At 35.5% G+C, this 25178-nt stretch overlaps 1 protein-coding gene across 8 annotated transcripts in view; it reads left to right on the top strand.

Moving 5' to 3' along the window:
• DICER1 (dicer 1, ribonuclease III) overlaps positions 1-25178 on the top strand; it is a 67546-nt gene that overhangs the window by 8146 nt on the left and 34222 nt on the right. For 3 of the 8 annotated variants that reach the window (XM_057428375.1, XM_057428373.1, XM_057428380.1), the window contains exons 2-9: positions 9733-9797; positions 10711-10811; positions 18235-18427; positions 19256-19418; positions 19832-19962; positions 20902-21036; positions 21807-21967; positions 23359-23527. In XM_057428375.1, coding sequence (XP_057284358.1) covers positions 18284-18427; positions 19256-19418; positions 19832-19962; positions 20902-21036; positions 21807-21967; positions 23359-23527 — 903 coding nt within the window. In that variant the 5' untranslated portion in view covers positions 9733-9797; positions 10711-10811; positions 18235-18283. Of the gene's footprint in view, positions 1-9234; positions 9798-10710; positions 10812-13717; positions 13779-18234; positions 18428-19255; positions 19419-19831; positions 19963-20901; positions 21037-21806; positions 21968-23358; positions 23528-25178 lie in introns of those variants that run through there. The other 5 variants (XM_057428376.1, XM_057428377.1, XM_057428374.1 and 2 more) reach the window with 5 other exon arrangements.

Genomic DNA, 25178 nt, shown 5'->3' with positions numbered 1-25178 from the left:
AGTACAGTTAAGATATGCGAAATCTTTGATCAAGAATATCCAAAGGTAAACAATGTGTCTTTCAGTGTAATGAGTTCAGCACTTAAAAGTGTGGGCTAAGCTTTTGTATCCCATGGGATTTATGGGATAAACACTATTTATGATTTTAATTTCATGGGAATACTTCTAGGAATATTAGTTGACAGATGTGTAATTTTCATATGAAATAATAGCCAGTACTTAATGCAGGAGTATTTGCACTTGATATTATGATACTTTCTAGAGGATTAATTAGAAATGTAGAAAAGTTTAATGTAAAATACTTGTATTCTATTTAGGACAGATAGAGTCATGGAGATACAACTCCAAATAGTAAATCCTTCTTCCTTTTAGGCATTTGAGGTGCACAAGCTCTATCTTGGTGGTAGTTTGACATGCATTTTAGATGGCATTTCTGCCTAAAAGAGAAGACCTGTGTATCCCCAAGCATTTGTTGTTAAGCTTTATTGATGCAAGCATTTCTGAAATTATGTGGTAAAGTGGATTAAGGAAACTAATTAATCTTAGAAACAATTTTATTCTGTGTGATTTCCTTATTCTGTTATGGTCTGTCTCTAGATGTCACAAATTACCTGGAAACAGTTGTGTCAGCGTAAGACAGGGCTTGAGGCAGCATGCAGGTTGAAGGGTGAAGAAGAGTGTGTATAACAATGCCATATTAAATGCATGTTAAGCTGTGATCTGGGAGTCTTTGTCATACAGCATTTTGTCTCACTGCTGAGTGAAAGTGAAAGAAAAGTGGTAAAATACCAAGTGACTTTTCTGTATTCTGTCTATACCAGAGATCATATTCTTCTGTGATTATTTTGGAAAAGTTTGTACAGCCAGACACAGATTTTTATGAGCATACTTGAGAGTGCTAAAATGAAATGCCAATTTGGTGAAATTATGGCATGTTAAAATTCTGCATATGCTCTGTGTTTAATCCTCTCTTGGAGAGGATGTAAGGTCAGTCTTTCAGCAACAGCTTGCCCATCAGGGTTTAACGCACTTGTACTTTTTGAATGAACTTCGTTGCCTTAGTTGGTTAGTCTCAGTTTCTCTGTGCAGCCAAGTCAAACTTTAATTACTTCAATATACCTTTTAAATTTTATTTCAAAACTATTTTTATATTGCAAGTTTTAAAGGCCTAGACTTAATAGCCTGGGATTTGTTTTAGTTTAATTTGTTGGGTTTTTTTACTTCCCACCATGTAGTTTTAGTATGTGTTTGAAAGATGCTGAAGTACCTTGAATTGTAAATTATGAAAACGGTCAATTTTGAATTAACTACATCTAGTTATGAAGAAAAGGAAAGGGTCTTTTGAGTGTTGGAATTACATCTGTCTTTCAGTAAGTATGTCTGTTCAGCCTTTAAAAAGGCAAAAGGTAGCTATGCAGTTTTCCTAGAAATACTACTTTTGATTTTTATTGTGCAAGAAAGGTATTGTTCATCTGTTAACTAAAGAGAAATGAGAGATTCCTTTATACAGCTGAGAAAGAAGTGCTAAGGAAGAAATGGGAAATCATTCAGATCTCTGAAAGTTAGGTAGGCATGTACTCTGCTTAAATCATTCTGAACATCATACTAATTGATTACTGCCTCTTTAGGCATCTTGGTACATCTGTTTATGCCTACTCAAATAAGGCAGCTCATTAGCTGATAGAAGCAAATGATTAGTCAATGAAATTGAAAGCCAGTTGTATTTAAATATTTATTTTGCCTAATTTAAAGTTTTAATTATTATTATAACTTTAAAATATATTTGCATTAATTGAGTTGCAACTTCTTTCCAAAGGCACCGTAATAGGCATAATAAGCACGGGGAAAAATTATACTACATAATAGAATATACCAGTTAATAAGTTAAATGGTATAATTACTTGAATATTAATAATGGCTGTGACATTACCTTCCTCATTAATCAGATGCCTGTATTTGATAGTTGCAAATCAAGGTAAATAGTGTCAATGTAGCAGCACTTGTTTGCCAAGAAAACTGCAAACCAAAATGTTTCTGATAGAAAGGCTAGCCATATAAGAAACATTATATGTAAGGTTTCCCAGTATAAATCCAGATTAAATTATGGAGTGTTAATACTTTTGATTTAATCAGGCTTGCTGTATTGGGGTGTTAATGGTAATTTACCTTAAAATGCTTGGTCGTTCCATACTTTAAAACTCAATTATTTGGTCTCAAGATTTTTAGTAATTTTTTTGTTTTCCTTTTATAAGCAGAATTATCTCAAATTTTCCAAGATTTTTATTGCGTTCATGTTTTTCTGGTTTACTTCCAGAAGCTTGCTCCTTTTCTTTGATTGCCTCATAACTAGATTGAGTTCTTTGAAATTTAAATGCTGGCAGTGTTTCTTCTGATTCTGCCTAACAGGCTACCTATTCATTAGAGCTGCTCTGCTCCCTCTCCTTCTGTGCTGCTTTATGGATCTCTTCAGAGAGTCTGGGTTTGATTGACCTCTGGATAGCTACATAGTCAGTCTGATTTGCTGGAATTGGTCAACTGCAAGGTAATGCAAGGATAAATGAGAGAAAGAAAGTACTCCTAATTCAGTTCTCATCGTTAAGTGAAATTATTGAAAGTGTCTGCAGAGCTGCCCAGATTGAAAGAAGGATACGGTCATAACTGTATCAGATTGTGTGTGAATCTTATTTTTCTTTTCCCAAATTCAAAATGGTGGAGACGTGTTCTTCTGCTTATCTGATTCTCCTGTCATTTCCCAGCTCTTCTGTTTGTTCACTTGTTTCTGGGTTTGGTCAATCACCAGGATTTCTGCAGCAAATGGACCTGCCAGGCTGTCACTTATTTTTTTGTAGGACTTAATGTACCCAGAGCACAAGTTTAGGACACCAGCAGAAAGCAGAGATGGTTCAGGCTCTGCTGTTGCAGCTGTCAGGAAGACCTCATAGAATTTGGCTGCTTTTTTTTTTTTTATTTTTATTTTTTCCTGAAAACTCTGAACTAATGAAACAGTAAAACACCTCATTTTTTTGTTGATGGTTGCTTGATGTTGACTGTTTAATGTTGTTGCAATCAAGCAACCTGTAAAATGACTGCTATTATACTTCTGGTAATTAGATTATATTAGTGATTGACAACTTCTGTAGAAACTCCAACTGGTGTGGTAAGAACAGGACAGAATTCTTTTGCTTCATATTTTTTGTTGATACTACTGTTACTTGCTAACCAGTGCTGTGGAGATGGTAATTCTGGGTAAAGCAAAATCTATGGTGATAGTTTTAGACAAGAAATTAAAACTAGTATATTTGTGTTCTGCCCTGAAAATGCAGTTCAGGACTGATAGAATTACAGTGTTAGAGAATTTTAGCGTTACAGAATAAAGGAGTTTACTTCAGCTGATGGATATGGACCAGAATCCTGTAGGTATGTCTGACTTTCAGTGCAATACTGTGCCACTGAAATGGAAAGAACCATAGGAAATTGAGTTGTGCTCAGCAGAAGAATTAATTGACAGGTGCAGTACTGTATTAATTGCTTCCAGAACCCAAGCTAATGTCAGAAACCCTCAACTGCATTATATACAGTGAATTAACTCATTTAAAACGTAATTTTTCAACCCTGAGTGGTTTTAGAGAATAATATAGAAAATGTGGATTTTTTTCAGCAGTATTTCATTACCTTTCCTTCTAACCTGCTTCAGTAATAATTGAGTAATGCCATATTCAAGAAACCATGCTTTGATGTCTGGAACAATCCTTTCATTTGCATAACTGGAGAATGCTTTTGCCTATATGCTGTGATAGGTTTCATTCAATTCTGAGAAAAGAAGGCTAAAAAATAAGCTTATCTTTGCCCCTCAGGTTTTGAAGCTTTTACACCGTTCAACAAGGAGTAGCAGCTTAGTTTCTTTTTTATTAGCCACATAGTATAATATCCATTCCTATATATATAATGTGCAGAGCTAAGGTGAAAAATTGTATTGAATTGGTCTGCACTGGACTGAAGAGATTCTTAATTGTAATATAGACTTGGCATCAGGCAAAGATATCTATTAATATACCTAATAATATAATTCAGAGAAATCTCTCAAGGATACCTATTTTATCTTCAGTTACTCTTTTTCATCTTGCATTTGTTCTGCTACTGTGGAAAATTGACAAATGGTTGAATTGGGAGTGGGTCAGTTTTCTGGTTTGTGTTTGCGCTGAAAGTGTTACTAGTGCTTAGTTGCAAGTGTTGGTGGTAGGGGTTACATCACAACTCTAACACGGTAGGCTGTTTGACCTTGTGCTTTCATAGTTGATCAGAATGTGAAAAGCTTTTAAAGGAGGAGGGGAAAAAAGCTTCCAAATTTAAAGCTTCTCAGTTATTTTTTTAGACATCAATGATTCCACATAATGGGGAGAGAAAGCTGTTACAATTGAGTATTTTGGGTATTGAGTATTTTTATTTCTCGAAGTCAAATCATGATTTTTCCGTATTTACTCTTAAACCCAAGACTTCTATTTAAGGCAACTGTTAAAAATAAAGGGATTTTTTTTTTTTTAGTCAAAACTCTTTGAATTATACAGCACAAGATGAAGTTGTCAAATCTTTGTAAACTATTCCAGTTTTTCTTACCTATGTAGCTCAGGACTGAGAAGAGTCAAAACAAGCATGTCTCATCACGTACTGTTACTTTTTTGCCACTTCACCTCAGACAGGGACTTCAGCTCTCCCATGGCTGTCTTTTCATCAGGTAAATTATTGGATATATGTGAATCAGTTTCAGTGTCATCTCAGTTGTTCTTGAAGGTCAACAGTGTTACAAATAACTGTAATAAGAAAATACTACATGAAGCTACTGCCTTTATATTCTTAAAAATGTAGTAACTATGACTTCTCAGCAGTTTTGGGCCACATACAGTATGTAAATCTGTGCTTTATGGAGCCGTATTGAAAAGTGCAAGATTGATGCATTAAAATAAATAAAAATTGTTAATTGATGTGACCTGCCAACATGTTATATTTGTTTGTTTAACTGTAAAGAATGTAAAGAAACAATGTTCTATTCTAAATGCATATATTTACATGTAAGGAAACAACAGTATCTATAACATGCTGTAGCTTATTAACATGATGTTCATTGTATTCAACTAGGTATGTATCATCTAAGTAGCTGCTTCTGTGCTGAAGCGTAATGCTTCAGTAGGAATAGAAGTGATAAAAGCAGTTCTTTTCAGTTTGACTCAAATAAATAGAAAGCATTACGTTAAACGTTATTTCAATTTTTATAAAGGTAGAATTTAAAATACCTGGAATAGCTGTAAAGTGCTTCATCATGCAGTTTTTTTAGCATTGGTCCATTAATGCTACAGAATGCACCGCACTTGTTAATTTGAGATTAGAGTCATGTAGATAATTAACACTGGCCAGGTTGATTCTCGACTCTCAAAACAAGAACTGGCTCCACATAAAAGCTTTTTCTGATGGCTTTGCACACGAAGTTGGTTACCCAGATGGATAAAATGCTAAGAATTTCCTTTTCTAATGGCTTTTCCGTTTTGGAATCAATTCAGATCATTTTACAGTCAGGCACATGTATTCTTGTCTTGCAATTGTAATGTGGGAAATTCTGTCCCTCATCTTGTGTGAGAGCTCTTGCAATAATGTTTGTATTCCGGGATGGTTTTGTCTACACCTTTAGATGCTCGTACATACTCTGGTGCTATGGAAATGTCTTTCCAGTGGTTCAGTATTGGATTGTTTGTGTGGGGGCTCGTTTTTTTTTTTTGTTTGGTTGGTTTTTTTCCCCAATAAAATGTAAGAATTAACAAATTAGGGGGTGTTTTGGTTTTGTTTGTCATGTCCTGTTCCTCCCTTCTCATCCTCCACTCGTCCCATTATCTCTCTGTAGATTTGATTCTGTGGCATCTGAGCAGCTTTTGATGTCTTCTTGGAGCAAAAATAGTCTTTATACCACATATTATATTGAACTTAATATTGACTTCAACCCAGCTTCACATGAAAGAAAATTCCAGTAGTGTGCTGGCAACTTCTTTACAGGGGAAGAACATGTGCAGACACGTAGGGTGAGAAGCCTTTCTTTTTTAGGAAATTAGATTAAAATCTGCAAAGTCCAAAATGTAATTGGAGTAAATAATGTGCCAACCAGTCCATAATATGTATTTTAAGGTTGCATTAGGTTGAGTTAGTTTGATGCATCATTAATAATAAACATTCTTTTTTTTTTTAAAAAAAAAGTCCTATCATTTGTATACTGATTCTTGGGTGATACAGAAACTGATATTATGTCCATCTATATATTTGAACGTTAATTTTAGACTCGTTGGAAATTCTAGAGGGTGACTTAAAACCCAAATGTCTGCAGGTCTTGCATCATGCAATTACTGACTTCAGAGACAGCCTTTTGTAATGTAGGAATCTTGTTAATTTTGGATGTACTGGCACAGAGATAACAGAAAACTGTCAAACACCCATTCATGTTTTGGGAACTTGACTTTATGCCACATGGAGAGAAAGGATTTATGTTTATGCAAATAATGGGATTGAATCCCCACATGGGGTTATATTCAGGAGGCAGCTGCTGCTTTTACTTTTAAGCAAGAACAGTTGGTGCTTTGGAACTGTACTTGCCTCACAGCTTGCTCCCAGGTTGAGGAAAAGCGAACTCCCTGTCCTAATGTGGGCTTAATTGCCTTCCTGTCGAATGAGGTAGGCACCTGAAAAGCTTGAAGCTAACCTTTAAATAAGCAAAATCACAAGCAAATAATTTGTTACCCACATAAAGGACCCAATGATAAATAAATTCACAGATACGGTCATTTATTCCTTCTTGTGATAGTGATATAATAATAATGTAGTTACCTATATAAATAAAGATCTATAAACTTAGATGTGATTTTTTTTTTTGTGGGTTAATTTTCAAGCAGTAGCTTGAAAAGGTAGTTTTTATACCTTACCCTTTATACCTTTCAAGCAGTAGCTTGAAAATAATCCCGAAAATGTTACATTAAATAATTTAACTCTAATTGCTGTTAAATATGTTGTTTGAGTGTTCAGATTTTATTTATGTCCAGAGTGTATTTTTTTATTATTATTTTTTTCCTGACTTCCATAGAGAAGGCTTAGTTCTTTGGATGCTAAGACTGTTTTGGTTTGGAGTTAATCTGAGGCAGTAGAGAGTTTGTATTTTGGTTTCTGACTAAATTTATTGTTTGTACCATAATAAAAGAAAAATATTTTAAATATAAGGTTGCTGGAATAACACTTGGAAGAGGGGATGGGTCCTTCTTTATAGTCAGCCCTTCCCCCCCCCCGCCCCCAGCATCTGCGACCAGCTGTAATTATAGAGAGACAGGATGCCAGCCCAGACAGACATCTTCTTCCCAGTCATAATGGTAGTTTTTATACCTTACCCTCTGCTGCAGGGATTTGATTCTTGCTGGAATTCATTTGTATTTGCACGATGATAATTCACTTCACCATAGTTCTGTTGTGAGTTTAAGAGTCCAATTGTGTAGATCTTCTTGCAAGATAAGAACTTAATTTTCAAGTTGTTAACCGTTTGAATAATGGTTTGAATATGAGCATCATTACCAAGATCGAGGGAATAGTTGATTAATTTCAAACTGTAGATGTTGAAGAGCAAGAACATTGATAGTCTATGTTTCAGGCTCAGCCTTTTGCCAGTAGTTATGTCTGTAGGTCCTTTTTTAATAGCAGCATCACTTTTTTAATAGTTAGGCATCATATTAACATGATTATTTTCAAATACTGCATTACGAAGCCTGTTGATATATTCTGTATGCTCTGGTATATTTAAGTACTTGGGGATTGTATTAGCAACTGTTAAGTAGCAAATAGCCAAGATACTTGAAGATCCTTGCTGAGACTCAAAGAAGTAACTATTGGTTAATTGCAGGTTTCTAGGGCACTGGAGCTTTGTGGAAGTGAATGGTGTGTCACTTCTTGGATACTTCTCTTGATGTCTTTATAAGAACTGTGTGGGTTTTGGTTGAGTGTTGGGTTTTGTTTCGTGCATTGTTTGGTGTTTTTTTGGTGGTTTTTTTTTTTTTTCCTGTTGCTGCTGCTTTCTTAGAGTATTTGGTGTGTTCGTGGTGTGTCTGGCTAGACAGTCCAAATGGCTCATTATCTTGGAACTCTCACCTTCCTACCTTTAGATAAAATATGTGAATGTTGAGCTCTTAACAGTTCTTAATAGCTGTTACTTTATTTGCTATGATAAAGTAGGGTTACTGTTCAATAAAAGAGATTCTAGAAACCTCACTGATTTTCCCTTTTCAGCCCTTTGCTTGCTTTTAACAAGGTCCCTGGTCACTCTAGAGTAAAAAGATTTTCCTTTTTTAATGTGGTAAAAAACTCTTAAGAGGTTGGACTCCAATGCTGTAGTTAGTAAGTGCTGAAGGGGTTGGTCGTGTTGTTTGCTGTGGTGACCCCTGGCCTGTGCCAATGGTCTTCTGGGATCCTTGGGAAGCTGCGGATGCCTGTGGTCTGCAGCGGTACATGGTCCACCCTGCCCCGCTACAGGCTTTTGTCTAAGTGGCGCACAACTACCATTTAGATGCTAATGTGAGATAAGCTTGGCGTTTTGTACTAGAACTTGACTGCATCTCAGGAATGTGGCCTGTCTGGTTTTATGTTGGCTTGAGCGTTAAAAGGGCCTACTGTAATTAATGTCTGCCAGTCGGTTAAAGCTGCAGTTTTCTGTTGTACGGCTCTGATGTGCCAAAGGAAATTGTTGTGGTTGGTGGAGAATTAGATACTTTTTTTTGGTTCTCCCAGATCTTACCTCCTCGTCTGTGTGCTTTGTGTTTGCCATCTATGAGTAGGGAGTAAAGTAAATTTGCTATGTGATGCCGTATGTGGCATTAGCTTTACTGACAAGACTTGAACCTTTTCTTTCTGTTCATACTTGTTATACAGTGGGGTAACTAAGTGTTGTATTTATTGCTCATTTCTGGTTTTCTTGCAAATACAGAGTGGAATATATGTCTCTATTTTTACTGTAGATGTGACAGTTTTCCATTCAGCTGTTTTCTGGTTCAGTGGAATACGTATTCTGGCTCATGTTTTAGAGGCAGTTAATAAATGAATAGGCATAACAGGAACCTTTACAATACGTTTTAATTGCTGCAGCTTAGCCTCAAGTTAATTTATTTTGTGCAGGAAAAAAGGATGTATGTATGGGGCAAATGCAAAATGCAAAATGCAGCCCTGGGAGTAAAATTTGTGAAGGTCTGTTTTGTACATGAACTCAACACTCATCAGATCTTCGGTGCTGTGCTCCCTACATATTCTTGTTGTAAAAGAAAACAATAGCTGTTTCTTTATTTTGTTTTCTGGAAACACATTCTTTAAGGTATCTTTTTTAAATGTGCTAAATGATAATTTTCTTCAAGATTTCAGTACTGTATTAGCTGAAACGTGGAGGGAGCACAGTGGAGATAAACTGTAAATCTGGTTGGACTCAGCTAGCAATTACTTTAGCAGATAAAAAAAATATGCAAATATCTCCTGAGCACTTAAAGCTGATCTTGCAGACACTGCCTGTCTGTACCCAGACAAAAAAGGACATATGATAATTAGATTTTGAAGGACCATGTGCTATTGCTACAGGGCTAAATATTAAAATGCAGGAAAGCAGACTAGCACATGGCACAGTTGATTTTTATGGTAGTTCATGTTAAAATGCTCTCTTCTTATATTGCCTTTTAGGTTACCTAGGGTGAAACAAAATTGCAGGCTTGGAGACTCTGGAAAAGCTCACATCAGCGTTTGAGGTAAAAATGAACATACTGAAGTAATCTTGGGAGTGTCCTCCTTTTTAACTGTATGGAACTGATTGGAGTAGAAGTTTTCATCAAGATTTTTGCATTTAAGTTTTCAGTATCAATTAAAAAAAAAAATTGACTTAAGAATCTCTCTTTAAGTCTGGGAAAACTCATACTTCAGGTGAATATATTGTAGAATTATTTTAGATCTTGAACTCTGCAGGTCTGTTTAAATATGGTATTTTTGATATAAGTTGTAGTTTTATGGAATGGTTAATGTAGCCATGAAATTCTCTGTCATGAATGACCATCTTCCCTAATTTTACTTGATTAGCTAAATGTGATTTTATGTAAATCACAATCTTAATTGCACAATATTTTTACTTTTATTAAAAAATGTGTTAATGTGCTTAGGAAGAAATGTTTGTTGCTTTTTCATGAGTTTACTGTACTTGTGCTTTCAAATTGAAATACTTTAAAGAAAGTATAGATTACAAATTTATTTTTGTTTTTTTACATTTAGGTCAACTGAAATGAAAATACATATTCATGGGGGAAACAGTACAGTTAAACAGAACATAGTAAAATTAAATGGAACATACTGCTACTGTCTTTCTCACAGGAACAGGTGATCCTAGTAACCTGTAAATAGGATTAGGGAAGTAGGCTTTCCTTGCACATTTAAACTACCAAAAATTGGCTTTTAAATCACACTTCTAAATTTTTCTTTCTAATACTAAATAAAAATAATTCATGTTCAGGATGGACTTAAATTGCTCATTTTCTGTCAGCAGGTTATATTGTAGTTTTGACACATTTAAATGCTTATAAGCAACTGAATGACTACAATTAACCCTGCTATTGTAGTTCCCTTTTGAAACCACTTCTATACTTCATAAGTTTTGTTGTTGTTGTTTTTAAGAGCCGAAGCTTGCAAATTATGTGATATATCTACAAGCTGATATCATGATGTCAAAGTGCAGTTCGCGAAGCATAAACACAGAGACTGCGGAAATTAAAACGGTAAGGTTGTGCTTTGCAGCATGGGAGAAGCAGGTTTTTAAGCATTGCTTCACTGCATTCTTCTGTCTTATTTTTAAAGCTTCTTCAGGACCATAGAGTGAAGTAACTTCCATGTATAAGGTTACAGGAATTTACCATGAATGTCTTGAAAAGAATAATGAAAGTAGCTACTTTATTTTATCTGTAGGTGGTTAGGTACATCAGTGGCACAGATAAAAAGATGTTTGTCATGAAACGTGTGCTTTGATATTTCTTATGATGCAGAGTAATATTAGAAAATATACTCAGTTTCTTAAAACGGGGTGTGTACATATGTAAATATTTATTGTGGATTTTATATTCAAATGTACTTGTGTTGGTGAAATACAATCAACTGGGGGGAAGAGAAAATGTGGGAAGAGAAAAGAGGGGTGATACAAAGGGTTAGAATTGGAATTGAATTTATATGTTGCTCCAGGTAGAAGATACAAAATAAACATTGAAGGAAGTAAATGGCAGGTAAATTTTTAAGGCCTTAGTTTAAATAGTGTGCTTCAGTTTGAAGTACAAGTTCAGCAAAAACAGGGAAAGATGCTAGCCAATTAAAGAGACATAAAACAAAAATTGGTATGTGGTTTGAGAACATAGTAATGAACACACAGAAATGCATCTAACTTCTCTGGTCCTCGCCTTGCCAGATGCTTAATGTTTTATCTTGTGTTAAGGAGGGAAATGCAGAAGAATCAGCATAGCACCAGTTTTGCACCGCCGATTAAGCAACTACATTGTTAGGACTGTTGCACTGGGCCTTATACATACAATTTTGAAAATGAGAGCTTGTTCCAGAATCTGGTTGCATGTCTGAATTTGTTAAAGGAGAAACATCCACTGTTGTAAACTGTCACTCTGAATGCCTCATGTACACTGGTTGTCACTATAGATAGGCTAGAAAACTGAATTTTATTTTGACATTTTATTTCTGTACTAGTAAATGCTGTACAGCCCACATATGTTATGCTGATATATAGTGGTATAATCCACTATAGGCTGTTGCAGTGTACAGCAGCACAGCTTTGGTGTGAACTGTGGTCTTCTGGTTCTGTTAATAATGGTAGACTAATCGCAACAGAAACTGTTTATTAGGCTTTTGCCTCAAATGTAGGTTTGGTCATACTGGTGAGTGAACACTAAATTTAGGACTTGAGGGGTTGTGCATTTTTCTGAGTCTAAGTGTAATGTTTACTCCATTTCTCTTCTGTATACAGACATTTAGGAGTCTTGACAGGAATTCCAGCTGTTAACTATACTCTATTGATTATAGAAATGCTTCAGAAGCAACTCATTCAAATGTAGAGCCTCAGTGTAATCTTCATTTAATAATCTTTTTAGTGAACAACAGAAAACAGCCTTTGCTGCTTTGGTATGCTATTAGAGACCAGTGTTCTGCTTGTGCTGTTAGACTGATTCTGTATCAGGAAAAATAGAGCAAATTCTTATAAAGACGAACACCCACAATGAATATTGGTGATTATGTTTAAGAATCAGCTTCCCTGGTTTCCCTTAGGGATGCTTACATTTGAGTTTTGTAAGCATTTTTGCATTCTGTTTGCCCTTCTTGAAGGGGAACAGATCTTAAGTATGATTTCATATTTAATCAGAATATTCAAATACAAAAATTGTTGCTGGGCAATGCATGTGGTAAACGTCTTTGAAAGGTAACAGATGAGTGCCTTGTGCAGCTGCATTGTACATTAAAGACAGCATAATATTAAGGAGGTTTCTCATTCATCTTATTGAGTAATACTGTTTGACAGTATTTCCTTACTTTAGACCTTCGGGGCCTAATGTTGTTTACAAACTTTGAGTTTTGAGTGTGCATCAATGTGCTTCAATTTTGGAGTATACTAGATACCAGCTGCTAAATAAAGGGGCAAAACCTCCTTCCCATGAAAATGAAACTTGTTCATTTGTTTCCAAGATGTTTGAGTTTTGGACACTTCCCCCCAAACCCCCACACTCCTTCTCCTCCCCCCCCCCCCCCCCCCCCCCCCAAAAAGCTGTGTGTAGTTTTGGGGTTTTTTTCTAAGTTCTCTGAGAGAACTGAAGTTACAGGAGTAATAGTCAGGAAATGTGCTTGTGTGGTGCTTTTAGACTATCACAGGAAAAGGCAAATCCTTTTAAAAAGTACACTTTTAAAAGCAGATTTGGAAACCAGATGGTGTCAGAATCCTTGTATGTTTACCATCACTTGGGCAAAATCAGTTCTTGCCACTGACTGCTTATAGTGTAAGTAGAAGTCACTTTACTGCAAACTTCTGGAGTAACTCATGCGGAACATTCTCAGTGAATATTTTCATTTTGTAAATTAACATTTACATTCATTTTTTACTCTGTATTTTATATCTGTAACATTTCAGAGTTTTCTTTCTGTTTGGTCCTCCGTTACCAAAGTAAGAATTTTCTGTGTTACATCTTTCAGCAACTTAATATTTCATGTTTCAGTTGGACATAAAACTTATGTATAAAGAATGTGTTATTCAGACTCTTCAGGGGTTCGTGTAAGAGAACATTCAAGCAGCAAGGATTTTTTTTTTCCTTTTCATAGATCATTTGCTTTAGAGTAAGTGGATTTTTTTTATCTTTAACCTATTGAGGCTGACATTTTTTTTTTTGCTGATGTTGAGAGCGTCTTTAGAGCATTTCTGATTTTTGTGTCACAAGGGTTATATTGGGTACAAATTTACAAATCGGTGCTAGTGATGAAAGCAAATGAAATAAATTGCACATGGCAGTAATAAATTTTTGATCATAATAGAAGATAGTTGTAGCTTTGCATTAACTTGATAATTAATATAATGCTTGCATATGGTGGTGAAAACTTGACAGATGCATCTGCAGGGCTCTAGTCTCTTCTCTATTTACTTCAGTGTCACTCCATGTTTTAAACAGTCCTTGGAGTAGGACTAGATCTGGGATGTCTTATTTCAGGTGAGTGCCCTGCTTGGTTTGGTTTGTATTCCTCAGTGCAGTAAACCTTGATTTAATTTTTTTCTTTTTGGGGGGGGGGGGGCGGGCTTTTATTTTTTTTTGCATCGAAGGACTGCTTCAACTTGGATATAGTCCTGTGATTGAAAAACCTACAGCACAGTTCCAGAATAACTGTAGTCTGGAAGAAATGGCTGTTAACTGTTGTTGACTGTTCATTCTTAACCTAGTGCCCTTCTGAAATTAAATTCCTTAATTAGTAGGACAAGGGGTTAGTTTTAGCTTTCCAGTTCACTGTTCACATAAATATGTATTGAAGTAAGGACACAGAGTTGTGGATATTGTTCTTAAAACTATGATGAGTAATGGTCATAAAACTGGACCTTTCAGTATTATTTTAGTAGAACAGGTAAGCTTGGGCACTGTGCTGTTTTATCCAGCTTCTGTAACCTAGTCTAAAATGACAGAAAGCAGAGCTTGTTTGCTGTGTTTCTCCCGTCAAATCTGGATTCAAAAAGTTCTTACAGTTTCTTAGTCTACCAGTTTTCAAAATAGCACAGTGAATAATATGGAGCATCTTGGCAGGTATGTTTATTACTCTGGCAGAGCAGGACTACTTTGGGTTTTTCTCTGCTCTGTTATCTGGTTTCAGTTGGCTAGGTTCAGTTGACTTCTGTCCACAGATTCTGAACACATGTACTTGCATCTCAGATGTTTTCAATTTAAAACCTGTTCTTCAAGTAGATGTCTGTTTTCCCTTTGTTATTTCTAGATGGTCCTGTACTCCTTTTCTTTTATTGAAGAGCATGGTATTTTTCCTTGCTATTGAAATAGCAACTTAGAATGATACAATTACTTCATTTTCCGGCTTACTCCTGTAGTAACGTTGACATTGATCTTGTCAGATCTTGTATACTTACAATATAAATCATACAAATAAAGGCCAGGACTAGGAAACTTCAGCATAGCAGGAAGTAACGTTGACAGTTTAAGCAGGAGAACTTTCTCTTTTTACCTGAGTTGGCATGCAGTGGGAGAGGTTTTAAACTATTTCAAATGCGTTCTGCTTTGCTTGTGCTTACTTTTCAAGGTACAAATATGCATGTACTTCTTCCTTTGCACTTCAGAATTTTTTTTCAACAGTGCTTTTTGATTGTACTTTAGGGCAGGTCTTTCATAAGCAGATACACAGAAACTGAAATTGTAGTATATGTTGTTTCACAGCTTTTCCGGATCAAGCTGGAACCATACATAAGTATAAATCCTCTTGCTTTTTGCAGTGGGGTAGCTAACTTAGTATCACTGTGGTGAAGTGTGTAGCAAAGGAAATGAGATTATTTGTGAATATTAGATTCTATGCTTGTTTTTTATTAGCAGCTTTTTAAAATAAGGTTGGTTTTCTTTCCTTGATTCCCTCCTAGTGATGTGATACAGCTATTTTATATGTTTTCCAAAGTTGTATTTATGATTTGGAAAAGAAACACGGAATAGGTGGAATAAATAATAAACAAGGGGAGGCACTGCTGACCTGAAGTAATTTATGAAACTAAAGTAGCTGGGTTTAGATAAAAGGATGCTTGAGGAATTGGCTTTAACTTTTACTACACAAAAGGCTTGTTCTGGTTTGTTTTTTCCTGGTCCCTTCTAGCTTTGAGCAATTGTGATACTGATGAGGTCTCATTTTAAACAAAGTAAAACACTAATTGTATTTCCACATGGGTTGCTATATGTAAGTAGAGAAGCAGGCCTGAGACTGTTTCAGTGAAATACTCCAGTCATGATAAACACTTCATGTTCTTCAAAGGATTTTTTTGTTTATGTTACCAAGTAGTGTGATGCTTATTGGAATATAAAAAGGGAAGCTAGATACATTAAAGGGGAGCTTCATCTAGAATCTTGGGGGGGGAGAGCTGGTGATAACACCTTTCCCTGTGTTTTTTCCTTTCTCCCCTCCTCTCATACACATAAGCTGTCACTTCATAGGAAAGCTTCACTTATGTTAGCAGTGCAGTTTCCAAATGCTTTCAGCGGGGGCCTGGGGAAGATTGTGTATCATGCTACTGTCCTTGCCACATGACTGATTTAATCTGATTAATCACATACTGATTAACATTGTTATATTTTATGTGCAAATGCTCAGGAGATCAGAATGTCAAGGGTGACCATCTTTGCTGTGTGCAGTTGTATAGCGCGTTTCCTCCTGGTTGTGTCCCAAGACCCAGAGCTGTGGAATTGCCATGAAGGCACTAGTTGCAAAGAAGGAGTGAACCAGAGGATCTAAAGTTGTGCCAGATTTGAACTCTATAAAGTTACTAGTTGAATTGTTAGAACAGAACCTGCATGTGTTTATATGCATTGTTTGAAATGTATAAGACCAATTAAAAAAAACCTACAGGACTCTTTTTGTATTACAACTGAACTGAATAACTGTGTTACTGATTTTATGTGTGTAGACTATGCTGTTTTTCTAGTTGCTGCTAAATAAGGCAGTATATTGATGCATTTCATCCGTTCAGATAATCTGGAAGACTCGGTAGTTCAGGTTGCAGGACTGAAAAAGTAAATGAGAAGATTTGCATGAGTTTGGAGATTCATTCAAAAGCCACTGAAAAAAAGTCGGATAAAATGTCAAGAACATTCTTTAGTATATCTTGTGAAAATACGCATTCACCCCTTTTCTTGTTTGGGTGTGGGTTTTGTTTGTTTGTTACATTTAAATGTGCTTTTCATAAGGAAATACTATATTTGATATAGGGGGAAGTACATTTATTGTTGATCCAAAGGCCAAGAAGTTACAATTATTATCATTCACTAAATAGTGTTTACTGGTGAATGTTTTTTCTTCAAAAGAGAAATAATTATTTATATTATATAGATTTTTATATCTGACTTTTTCTATGAAATGGTATTACGTGTACATGAAGCTGCAAAAGGAGTGATTATATAATTCAGTATATTGCCTTCTCTTTATTTTACAAAATATGCCTGAGATGGAAAAATAGAGAGAACCAGTTTGATCTCTTTTGTCAGTGATTCCCATAGCTATTTAATATTAGTTAAGTTAGAGTGTAAATCAGTGTTTAGACATGACCCAGTTATAATAATTAAAGATGTGAATATACGATAAAGAACTAAAATGTTGTATTAGGTGAAGACTGTGGTAAATAAAATTTCATCTTGAAAAGAAATCAATACCTTTTAATTGTATGGCTTTACTTGCAATCTCTCAAAGTGATTATTTCTCATAACCATTAGTGGGTAATATTGTCTATTAGATAACATGCACTTTTCTCAGTTTTTTTTCTTACTGCACATTTGCAAAACTGAGCCAACTTTTCTGTTTTGTAGAAAAGCAAGGGCGCAATAGAATGATAATCAGCTTTTCCTCACTTATGTCTAATTAGTGATCAAATTTGAAAACATCAATTTTATGCATTTCTCATTTTGAGATTGATGGAAAAATGAATATAGAGCATCTGGGAATTTTCAGGGAAACTAGATTTTGAAAATACTGTCCTGTTGAATAGGGTATGTATCGGATTTGAATAGAGGGACTTTTCTGAAGATTTGATGCAGAATGTTTGTATTCTACTTCAGCAATATTTTTTATGTTGTCAGGCCTTAGTTTCTGTGGGCAGGGTAGATATTATTTTTTTTTCTAAACCTCGATCATTCCTGACAGTTGGCAAACATTTTAAGAAAAGCCTGGTGATGAGAACTTCACTGCCTTAGTAGGAAAGTGTTTTCCAGAATTGTCAAGTTGTGAATGGTTTGTTTGTTTATCAGTTAGAATATCTTTCTGGAAATTGGTGGCTAACCTGGTAAGGTTCCCTTTCTCCATTAGTCCTTACCAGAGTTGGCAGCGATTATTTACAATTCTTCTGCCAGTCCTTAAACAGCTAAGCTTATCAGGATCTGTTGATTTGAAAATACTGAGGTTCTTGTGTAGTTCCTGTTCTTTTCCCACAGATTAGGATAAAGTTCCTGTTTGTGTGTATGTAAAGCTTTAAGTGGTCATAGAGACATTTTGACTGGAAAGAAAAATGGAAAATGTGATACTTATTTATGCCTGTGCTCTAGAAAATAAATATTTTTCTTTCCTGGAGTAAAGGTAAAACAGCTTTATTATTTAAAAAAAAATCTGTTCTTAAAGATATTTTAAACATGATTCTGTCAGAACATTAATGGAACTTTATATGGAAATGTATATGTGTAAATTCAAATGCATAGAATGAATTTTACTCTCTAAAGTACATATTTTTAATTTCTTTGGTACCTTGATGCACACATCTTTTAGTGGAGAAGTGCCTGTAAATTTCAAATTAACATTTTCTGCTGAAAACAGTATATTAGCATATACTGGAACTAAAAGCAAGTAGTGTCCTCTTCTTACACTAAGTTTTCTCTTCTTGCTTTATATTGTGACTGTATTTAATGCTGTTCCTTTTTCTTCTTGTAGTAGGTTGTGCTGGAACAAAAATGCAATGAAAGAAACACTGGATGAATGAATGAAAAGCCCTGCTTTGCAATCCCTCAGCATGGCGGGACTGCAGCTCATGACCCCTGCTTCATCCCCAATGGGTCCATTTTTTGGACTACCATGGCAACAAGAAGCAATTCATGATAACATTTACACACCAAGAAAATATCAGGTACAAATGATAATAGTAATACAGTAGCATCAGAAAAAATGTACGATGAAATCCACTAACTTAATGGGAAAACAACTAGAGCAGCTGTACGATGTGCAGTGTAGAATGCACAGTCTAGGCATGTGTCCCTCACACCTCCACCTGTTGGAAGTTAATTGTCTCTCTTTTCCTTTTGCTTGGCTGTGTTCTATGTTTGCAGTATTCCCCATTCCTCCTCCTTAGTTTGCTCTAATGAAGAGAACATCTATTAAGTTGAATATTCCTTTCCTGCTTTCTGCAATGCGGTTAGGGACAAATACAGTAAACATTACACTGCTTCTCAGTTGTATGCATACAATCATGTCTTCTTCCACCTCTGACCTTTTGTCTTCTACAAAGTAAATCTTGATATTTTATTTTTTTTTCCACATACTGGTCAAAGCAGCTCAGTAATGTCAGAAAAACCCTCAGAGCACTCTGATTTTCATTTTGTTAAGGAAAGCTATTTCTGATCTCTAGAATTTCAGTTCTCTTTGCACTGCAGAGGTGCCTGAAATCTAGCATTTTGTTAGTATTACTGAAAAAACTTGGATTGCCTTGAGCTAATGTACTTGCTTATTTGGTGGAACTGATATATGCAGTTAGACTTAAAAGCTTGAGCTTCTTTCTTCAAATAATGTATCTAGCAACACAATAATCTATTAAGATAATAGCTACTTAAAATAGCAGCAAATTTGCTGTTGTCTAGAAATACTACCAACTTGTCTGTATTTTATTTACTGCTTGTATTATTTCTGTCAGTTTTTTCATTGCATTGCTGCAAATAAGGACCTTGTTTTTTAAACCTAGGTTGAGCTGCTTGAAGCAGCTTTGGATCATAACACAATAGTCTGCTTAAACACTGGCTCAGGGAAGACTTTTATTGCAGTACTACTCACTAAAGAGCTGTCCTATCAGATCAGGGGAGATTTCAACAGAAATGGGAAAAGAACTGTGTTCTTGGTCAACTCAGGTAAGAAGAAAAAAGTATACTGAACTCCTAAACATGTTGCTAATATCTTCATTCCTTAATAGAAGTTGTGTAAAAGCAAAGCTGGGACAAACTTTATGCAAAAGTTCAACAGAAAGGATGTGACACCTTTCATCTTTTGCTTCTAATCCATTTAATACAACCTGTTTATGACATCTTCTGTTTCCTGGTGTGAAATTAAGGCATTGAATCTGAAGTGTAATTTAGTTAACAATCTGTTCTCTTGCTGTGGTTTTACCTGGAGGCAGTTATCATGACTGTCTGACTTAACATTAGCCTAAACTAAAGATTGTTATCACACATGGTGCTAGGTAACATGGCTCTCATCTTGAAAATCAATGTATGAAAAGACCTTTATGTGATTCAGATTATTTTTTTTTCTTTTTTTTTCTTAGCAAGTCAAGTTGCTCAGCAAGTGTCAGCTGTCAGGACACATTCAGATCTTAAAGTAGGAGAGTATTCAAGTTTAGAGTTAACTGAATCATGGACAAAAGAGAAGTGGAGTCAGGAATTCTCTAAGCATCAGGTAATTTATTAAGTAAAAATTACACAAGCAGAATCTACAGTAAGTTAGGCTTGATCTGAAGTGTTTTCTTCCAGTTAAATCTTAACTTTTTCAAATTCAGCAAATTTGTATTATTTGTATATGAATTTTCAGGCAAAGCATGTGTAGGCGTTCTCAGCCCTTTCTGTTATAATCCCTTCTCCCTGCTTCTCCCCCCACCCTTCCCCCTGACCCAGGTATCCTGCAGTAGTGCAAGTATTTGTAATTTGTGTTTTTCTCTCCAGGGTTTAGAACTGGTTGATGAAATGTCTGAGGAGCTCTGAAAAGTGAAAATGTTGTTATACTTAGTGGAGTTCAAAGTCAGCAGAAAAATAGTGCATCATTTTGTTTAGAAACTTTTTATCTGTGATAATGTACAAGAAATGAGTTTTCCTTTAAAAAAGAATTTGATAATATCCTGCTTTTGTAACCATTGCAGGTGCTTACTAGTTTATGAAGAACTATCTTTCTTTCCAAGGGTGTGATGACACATAAGAGACACTAACTTGTTATGGATTTAATGGCATTTGTTCTGTGTGGTCTTGTTGCTGTTAATACCATCTCTTTGTTGTATTTGGTATTTTGTTCTGGTGTTTTGGTTTTGTTTTGTTTTGTTTGTTGTAGTTTTGTTTCTCCCTAGGGATGTGACTGGTGATATATATGTGTGTGTGTCCCAAATATATCAATCCTTCTCTCACACACACACAAACACACACACACACACACAACCTTCAGACAGAATACCTTCTCAAGTAAAGAATGTCTTCTTATTGCTTGTCCTTACCTTTTGTATATAGATGAATCAGAGGGGTTTTTGCTGTTACTGCCTAGCAAGACCCACAGAACACTTTCCTACTTCACTTTGACCTAATACAGGCTTGAACTTTTCTTATACTGGCACTTGTTTTTTCTTTCATCTAGGTTCTTGTTATGACATGTCATGTTGCTTTGACTGTTTTGAGAAACGAGTATTTATCTCTATCAAATATTAATCTTCTGGTGTTTGATGAGTGCCATCTTGCAATCCAGGATCATCCATACCGTGAAATTATGAAGGTGGGTTTCCATTGCATTAATGTTTTCATCCTTGGTTGAGGAGTCTGGGGAGCAGGGTGGGGTGTGGGGCAGGCCTGGAGAAGTGGGAACCATTTAAGGCACCTTTGCTACCAAGGAAAGGTATCAGTGGAAAAATGTTTCAGCTGTTGTCATAAGACTTCAGTAGTATTATGAGATACACTGTATTTTACAGTGGGGATTGAAGAAAAATCTGGCATTAACAGAGAAGATAAGTTATCTTTATAGAATAGAGAATTTTACAAATTCTTTGATAAAAAATTTGAGTTTGGAAAAGGGATGTACTAAAATCAGTTTTACTTGTTTTTAAAATACTGATTTCTGGAGATATTTGTAGGGCTTCTTCTGGGATATTCTTGGCTTTGTGTGGTATTTGGCTTATACAATGCAAGAAACCTGTATAATAGATGTCATTTCAAATCTCTCCAAGTTTATCAAGAGCATGTGTCTTTAATTTTTTTAGATGATACTTTAGTTTTTAGATGGTGTGGAAGTATTACGTGTTTTGTAGATGTGGCAAGGCTATTCTGTGTAATGCTAACTCTTTCTATTTTTCCATGTTGTGAATATTTACCTTTCCGGATGTTCGCTGTTAAATGTTACTCAGTTTCTAGTTTAACTTCCAGTCAGTAGAATATTGATTCAACTTTCAGTTCCTTTTTCCAACTAGGCATCTAAGTTTGCAGTCTACTAGCTTGATAGTAAGTTTGCAGGATAACTGTCCTAAGGTATTTCATTCTGTTTTACTGAAGATCTGTGAGGGTTATCCATCATGTCCTCGAATTTTGGGATTAACAGCTTCCATTTTAAATGGGAAGTGTGATCCTGCTGAGCTAGAGGAGAAGATCCAGAAACTGGAGAAAATTTTAAAGAGCAATGCCGAAACTGCAACTGATTTGGTTGTCTTAGACAGGTATGTTATACAATTATTATGGCTTTTAAATTGATGCCTGAGTTTTCATTTTTGAATAGGGGAGTAACCTAATAGAAGTATTTCCTCTTAAATTTTAGAAAACTGTGTATATGATACCATTACTTCTCTTTAGGGTGGGGAGGGAATGTTAACTTGTATTTTAAGAAACCATTGTTGACTGATTGACCTTGATACTCAGAGATGTTCCATAATTGCTAAGAACAAACCAAGCAAGCAAATAAAAAAAAAAACAACAAATAAACCCCACAAACAAACCAAGGCACAGAAACAAACCAAACAAAAAAAAAAAACAACAACAACCCAAAACAACTGAAAAGAACCCCAAAACCCCAAATAAACCAAAGAACCCAACCAACCAAAAAAAACCCAAAACCCAACATAACCACCAGCATAAAAAAACCACATTCCACAACACATTTTGAACTTGTAAAATGCACTGCCTTATGTTTGGAGAATAACTGATTTATGTTAAGTGTATGCCATAATGTTGCTATTTAATTTAGAAAAATGTTGCAACATTCACAGTACAAGATGGTCTAATGCCAGAAAAGTTGCGTGATTCCATCCCACCAATGAGTAACCTGGGTTTATAGAGGCTGAAAGACAGTGGGGGATAGAGGAAGTAATGAAAACAATATAGAAATATCAGAACAAGTGGGTGTTTTCGAAAACTCTGTTCTTACAGAATGTATAGTCCTGTGAATATTATTTACGATAAAGATGGTGGTAATGTGGTGATTTGTTGTAGGGGAAAACTAGTGTGAGATGATTCATATGTAGCATGTTTTCTTGCACTAGCTGTGTTATGTCATCAAGTTTTGGACAAAATTAAAGATGGTTATTCTTTCTGTTCTGGAACAGGTGTTTTGTGGCTGTTTTTTAAATGCAGTTTATAACTTGGTGAACCATGTGCTTTTAAGAATTTTGCAGTTATAGCTCTTCGTTCAAGACTAGTAATTATTTTACTTGTGTAAGTGTATGCATAGACCTGATCTTATGTAGATCACTTTTGTTTGGTATATCAAAAGAGTATACTCTGGAAAACCAAAAGTGAGGGTGATTAAGTAAATTCAATCTGGTTTGCTTTAAATTTTTTAGTATGTGAAACTAAGATAGAAACCTCCTTTTTTTAGGGAGTGTATTAGAAAGAACAGTATTTTAGAATTTAGTAGTTCAGTATTTGGTGTGGGGGAGGTTTTTCTGCTTTAGAAGTATTTAGCTGTGTATGTATTCATCATTATTAATTCATGGTGAGGAAAGAAATGTACTTGACTACACTTCATGTTGCTATTTGCTGTATAACCTTAACAGGCTGAAATAGCTCTGACTTTCAGAAGCTGTATTTAACTTGATCTTTGCCCTCAATTAAGATACACTTCTCAGCCATGTGAGATTGTTGTAGACTGTGGACCATATACTGACAAAAGTGGATTGTATGGAAGATTATTAAAGGAATTGGATGAAGCACTTATTTTTCTAAATGACTGCAACATATCTGTACATTCAAAAGAAAGAGATTCTACCTTGATTTCTAAGCAGGTAAGAACATCAAGCTATGTGAAAAACCTGGGTAATAGAAATCTTATTACTGTTTTTCTTTGCCATGTATGTTACATTGCTGAAACATTCTAAGCCAGCCATCACAGACTATCTGAGCAAAAAGAATTCTGATTTTTGTGCTCACTAACAGGGCAGGTCTTTTCATAAATGAATGGGGCTTGAATGTCAACCGTTTATTAGAACTTCATCTAGTTTGAGATTTAGATTTGCTTAAGGTAGTAAAACAGTTCTACACCCTGATGTATTGGGTCCTTATTTCTGAAGTCAAGTATTTGACATCTTTGTGGTCGCCTGTGACCTTTGAATAATTCAGTCTAGAAGAGGAATTAATGCCTCAGGAAGTATTTGGAAAGAATGTGCCCAGGTATAATGAAAGATGATAAAGTAAGGATCGGAAAAACATTCCAACCATAGATCTAAACTTTCTACAGTTGATCTTGGAACAATATCGGACTAGTGCTACACCTTGCTGGAACGGAATTTGAACCTCTAGCTTTCCACTTTTTATGTGTTTGCCCCCTGTTCTCATGTGAGATGGCAGATCCAGGAGGTATGGTGTATTGACCTGTCACACATGGGGTCCAAGCAGCTTTTGTTTCCCTCTAAGGCTTTGTGGTGTGGAATTGCCTCCTGAGGTACAGCTATGTAGATACTTAAGCCTTTGTTCAGCAAGAAGTTTGTAGTGAGTCATACTTCCTTATTAGTCCATGAGGAAGTTGGAGAATATATTTTTCTTCAGCCCAAAGTGTTCCAAAGTGTTCTTTTACATTCTTAGAAACCCACCACTCTTGATGTTGTCCATAAAACAACTATTGGCCAGATACATAGGGAAGCCTGTTGCAGCTGAATGGGAAAAGCAAATCCTGCTTACTTTGTGCTAAACTTAAAATGCAAAAGGCTAAAATACATAAGGAATGCTGGGAAGTGGGGGAAGTCTTCAGAATTTGCATAATCCAGAAGAGTGGATTAAATGCTATGCTTCTAATGCACATAACCCTGTGTGCTTGTTTTCTAATCAAGTAGTTCTCCAAGATGAAGGCACCCATATGAAGTAAAAGAAATCAGTTTTCAGTTTGAGGGGCCTTTTGTCTTGGCACTGGAGAACGTCAAGCCTCCATGTACAGTTACAATAGTTTAGATAAATTTTGCCCTTAAGTCTTATAGCCAAAAAACTTCAGGGATGATAGTGTAAAGAGGGTGATAACCTGTTCTTCTTCACAGAATGGAAGATAAATTAAAGCAGCAACTGAAACTATGAACGTGATGGTTGTTACAGTTCTGTTGTAGTTCTTCTGTTGTAATAATACATCCAAATCATAATTTTTTTTAATGGTATTATCAATATAAATTATCAACCCATTTCTGGATTCCTAGTTTATTGTTTAACCACTTAGATTTTTGTGGAGGAAAAAACTTGCTGTCAAAAACGATGTTGATGGTACTCAAGTGCCTATGCTATTTTCTCTGAGTAGGGTATAGTTCTCTGTTTTTTCTATTCCATCCACACATACAATAACCTAATTTTTTACCTTTGAGAGGCTAGACTTGTACAATGGCCTTAGGGTAATCTCAACAACTTTCTGGTTGGATACTTCTGAAACTCTGGCAGCTGCCAGTAACAAAAATGCCC

Source organism: Pezoporus wallicus, unplaced genomic scaffold (assembly GCF_028554395.1).
Source record: "Pezoporus wallicus isolate ANWC-B61680 ecotype Strahan unplaced genomic scaffold, APGP_CSIRO_Pwel_v1 contig_6936, whole genome shotgun sequence".
Classification (NCBI taxonomy): domain Eukaryota; kingdom Metazoa; phylum Chordata; class Aves; order Psittaciformes; family Psittacidae; genus Pezoporus; species Pezoporus wallicus.
The sequence above is the reverse complement of the archived record's forward strand: the minus strand, read 5'-3'. Positions and strand labels throughout refer to the sequence as shown.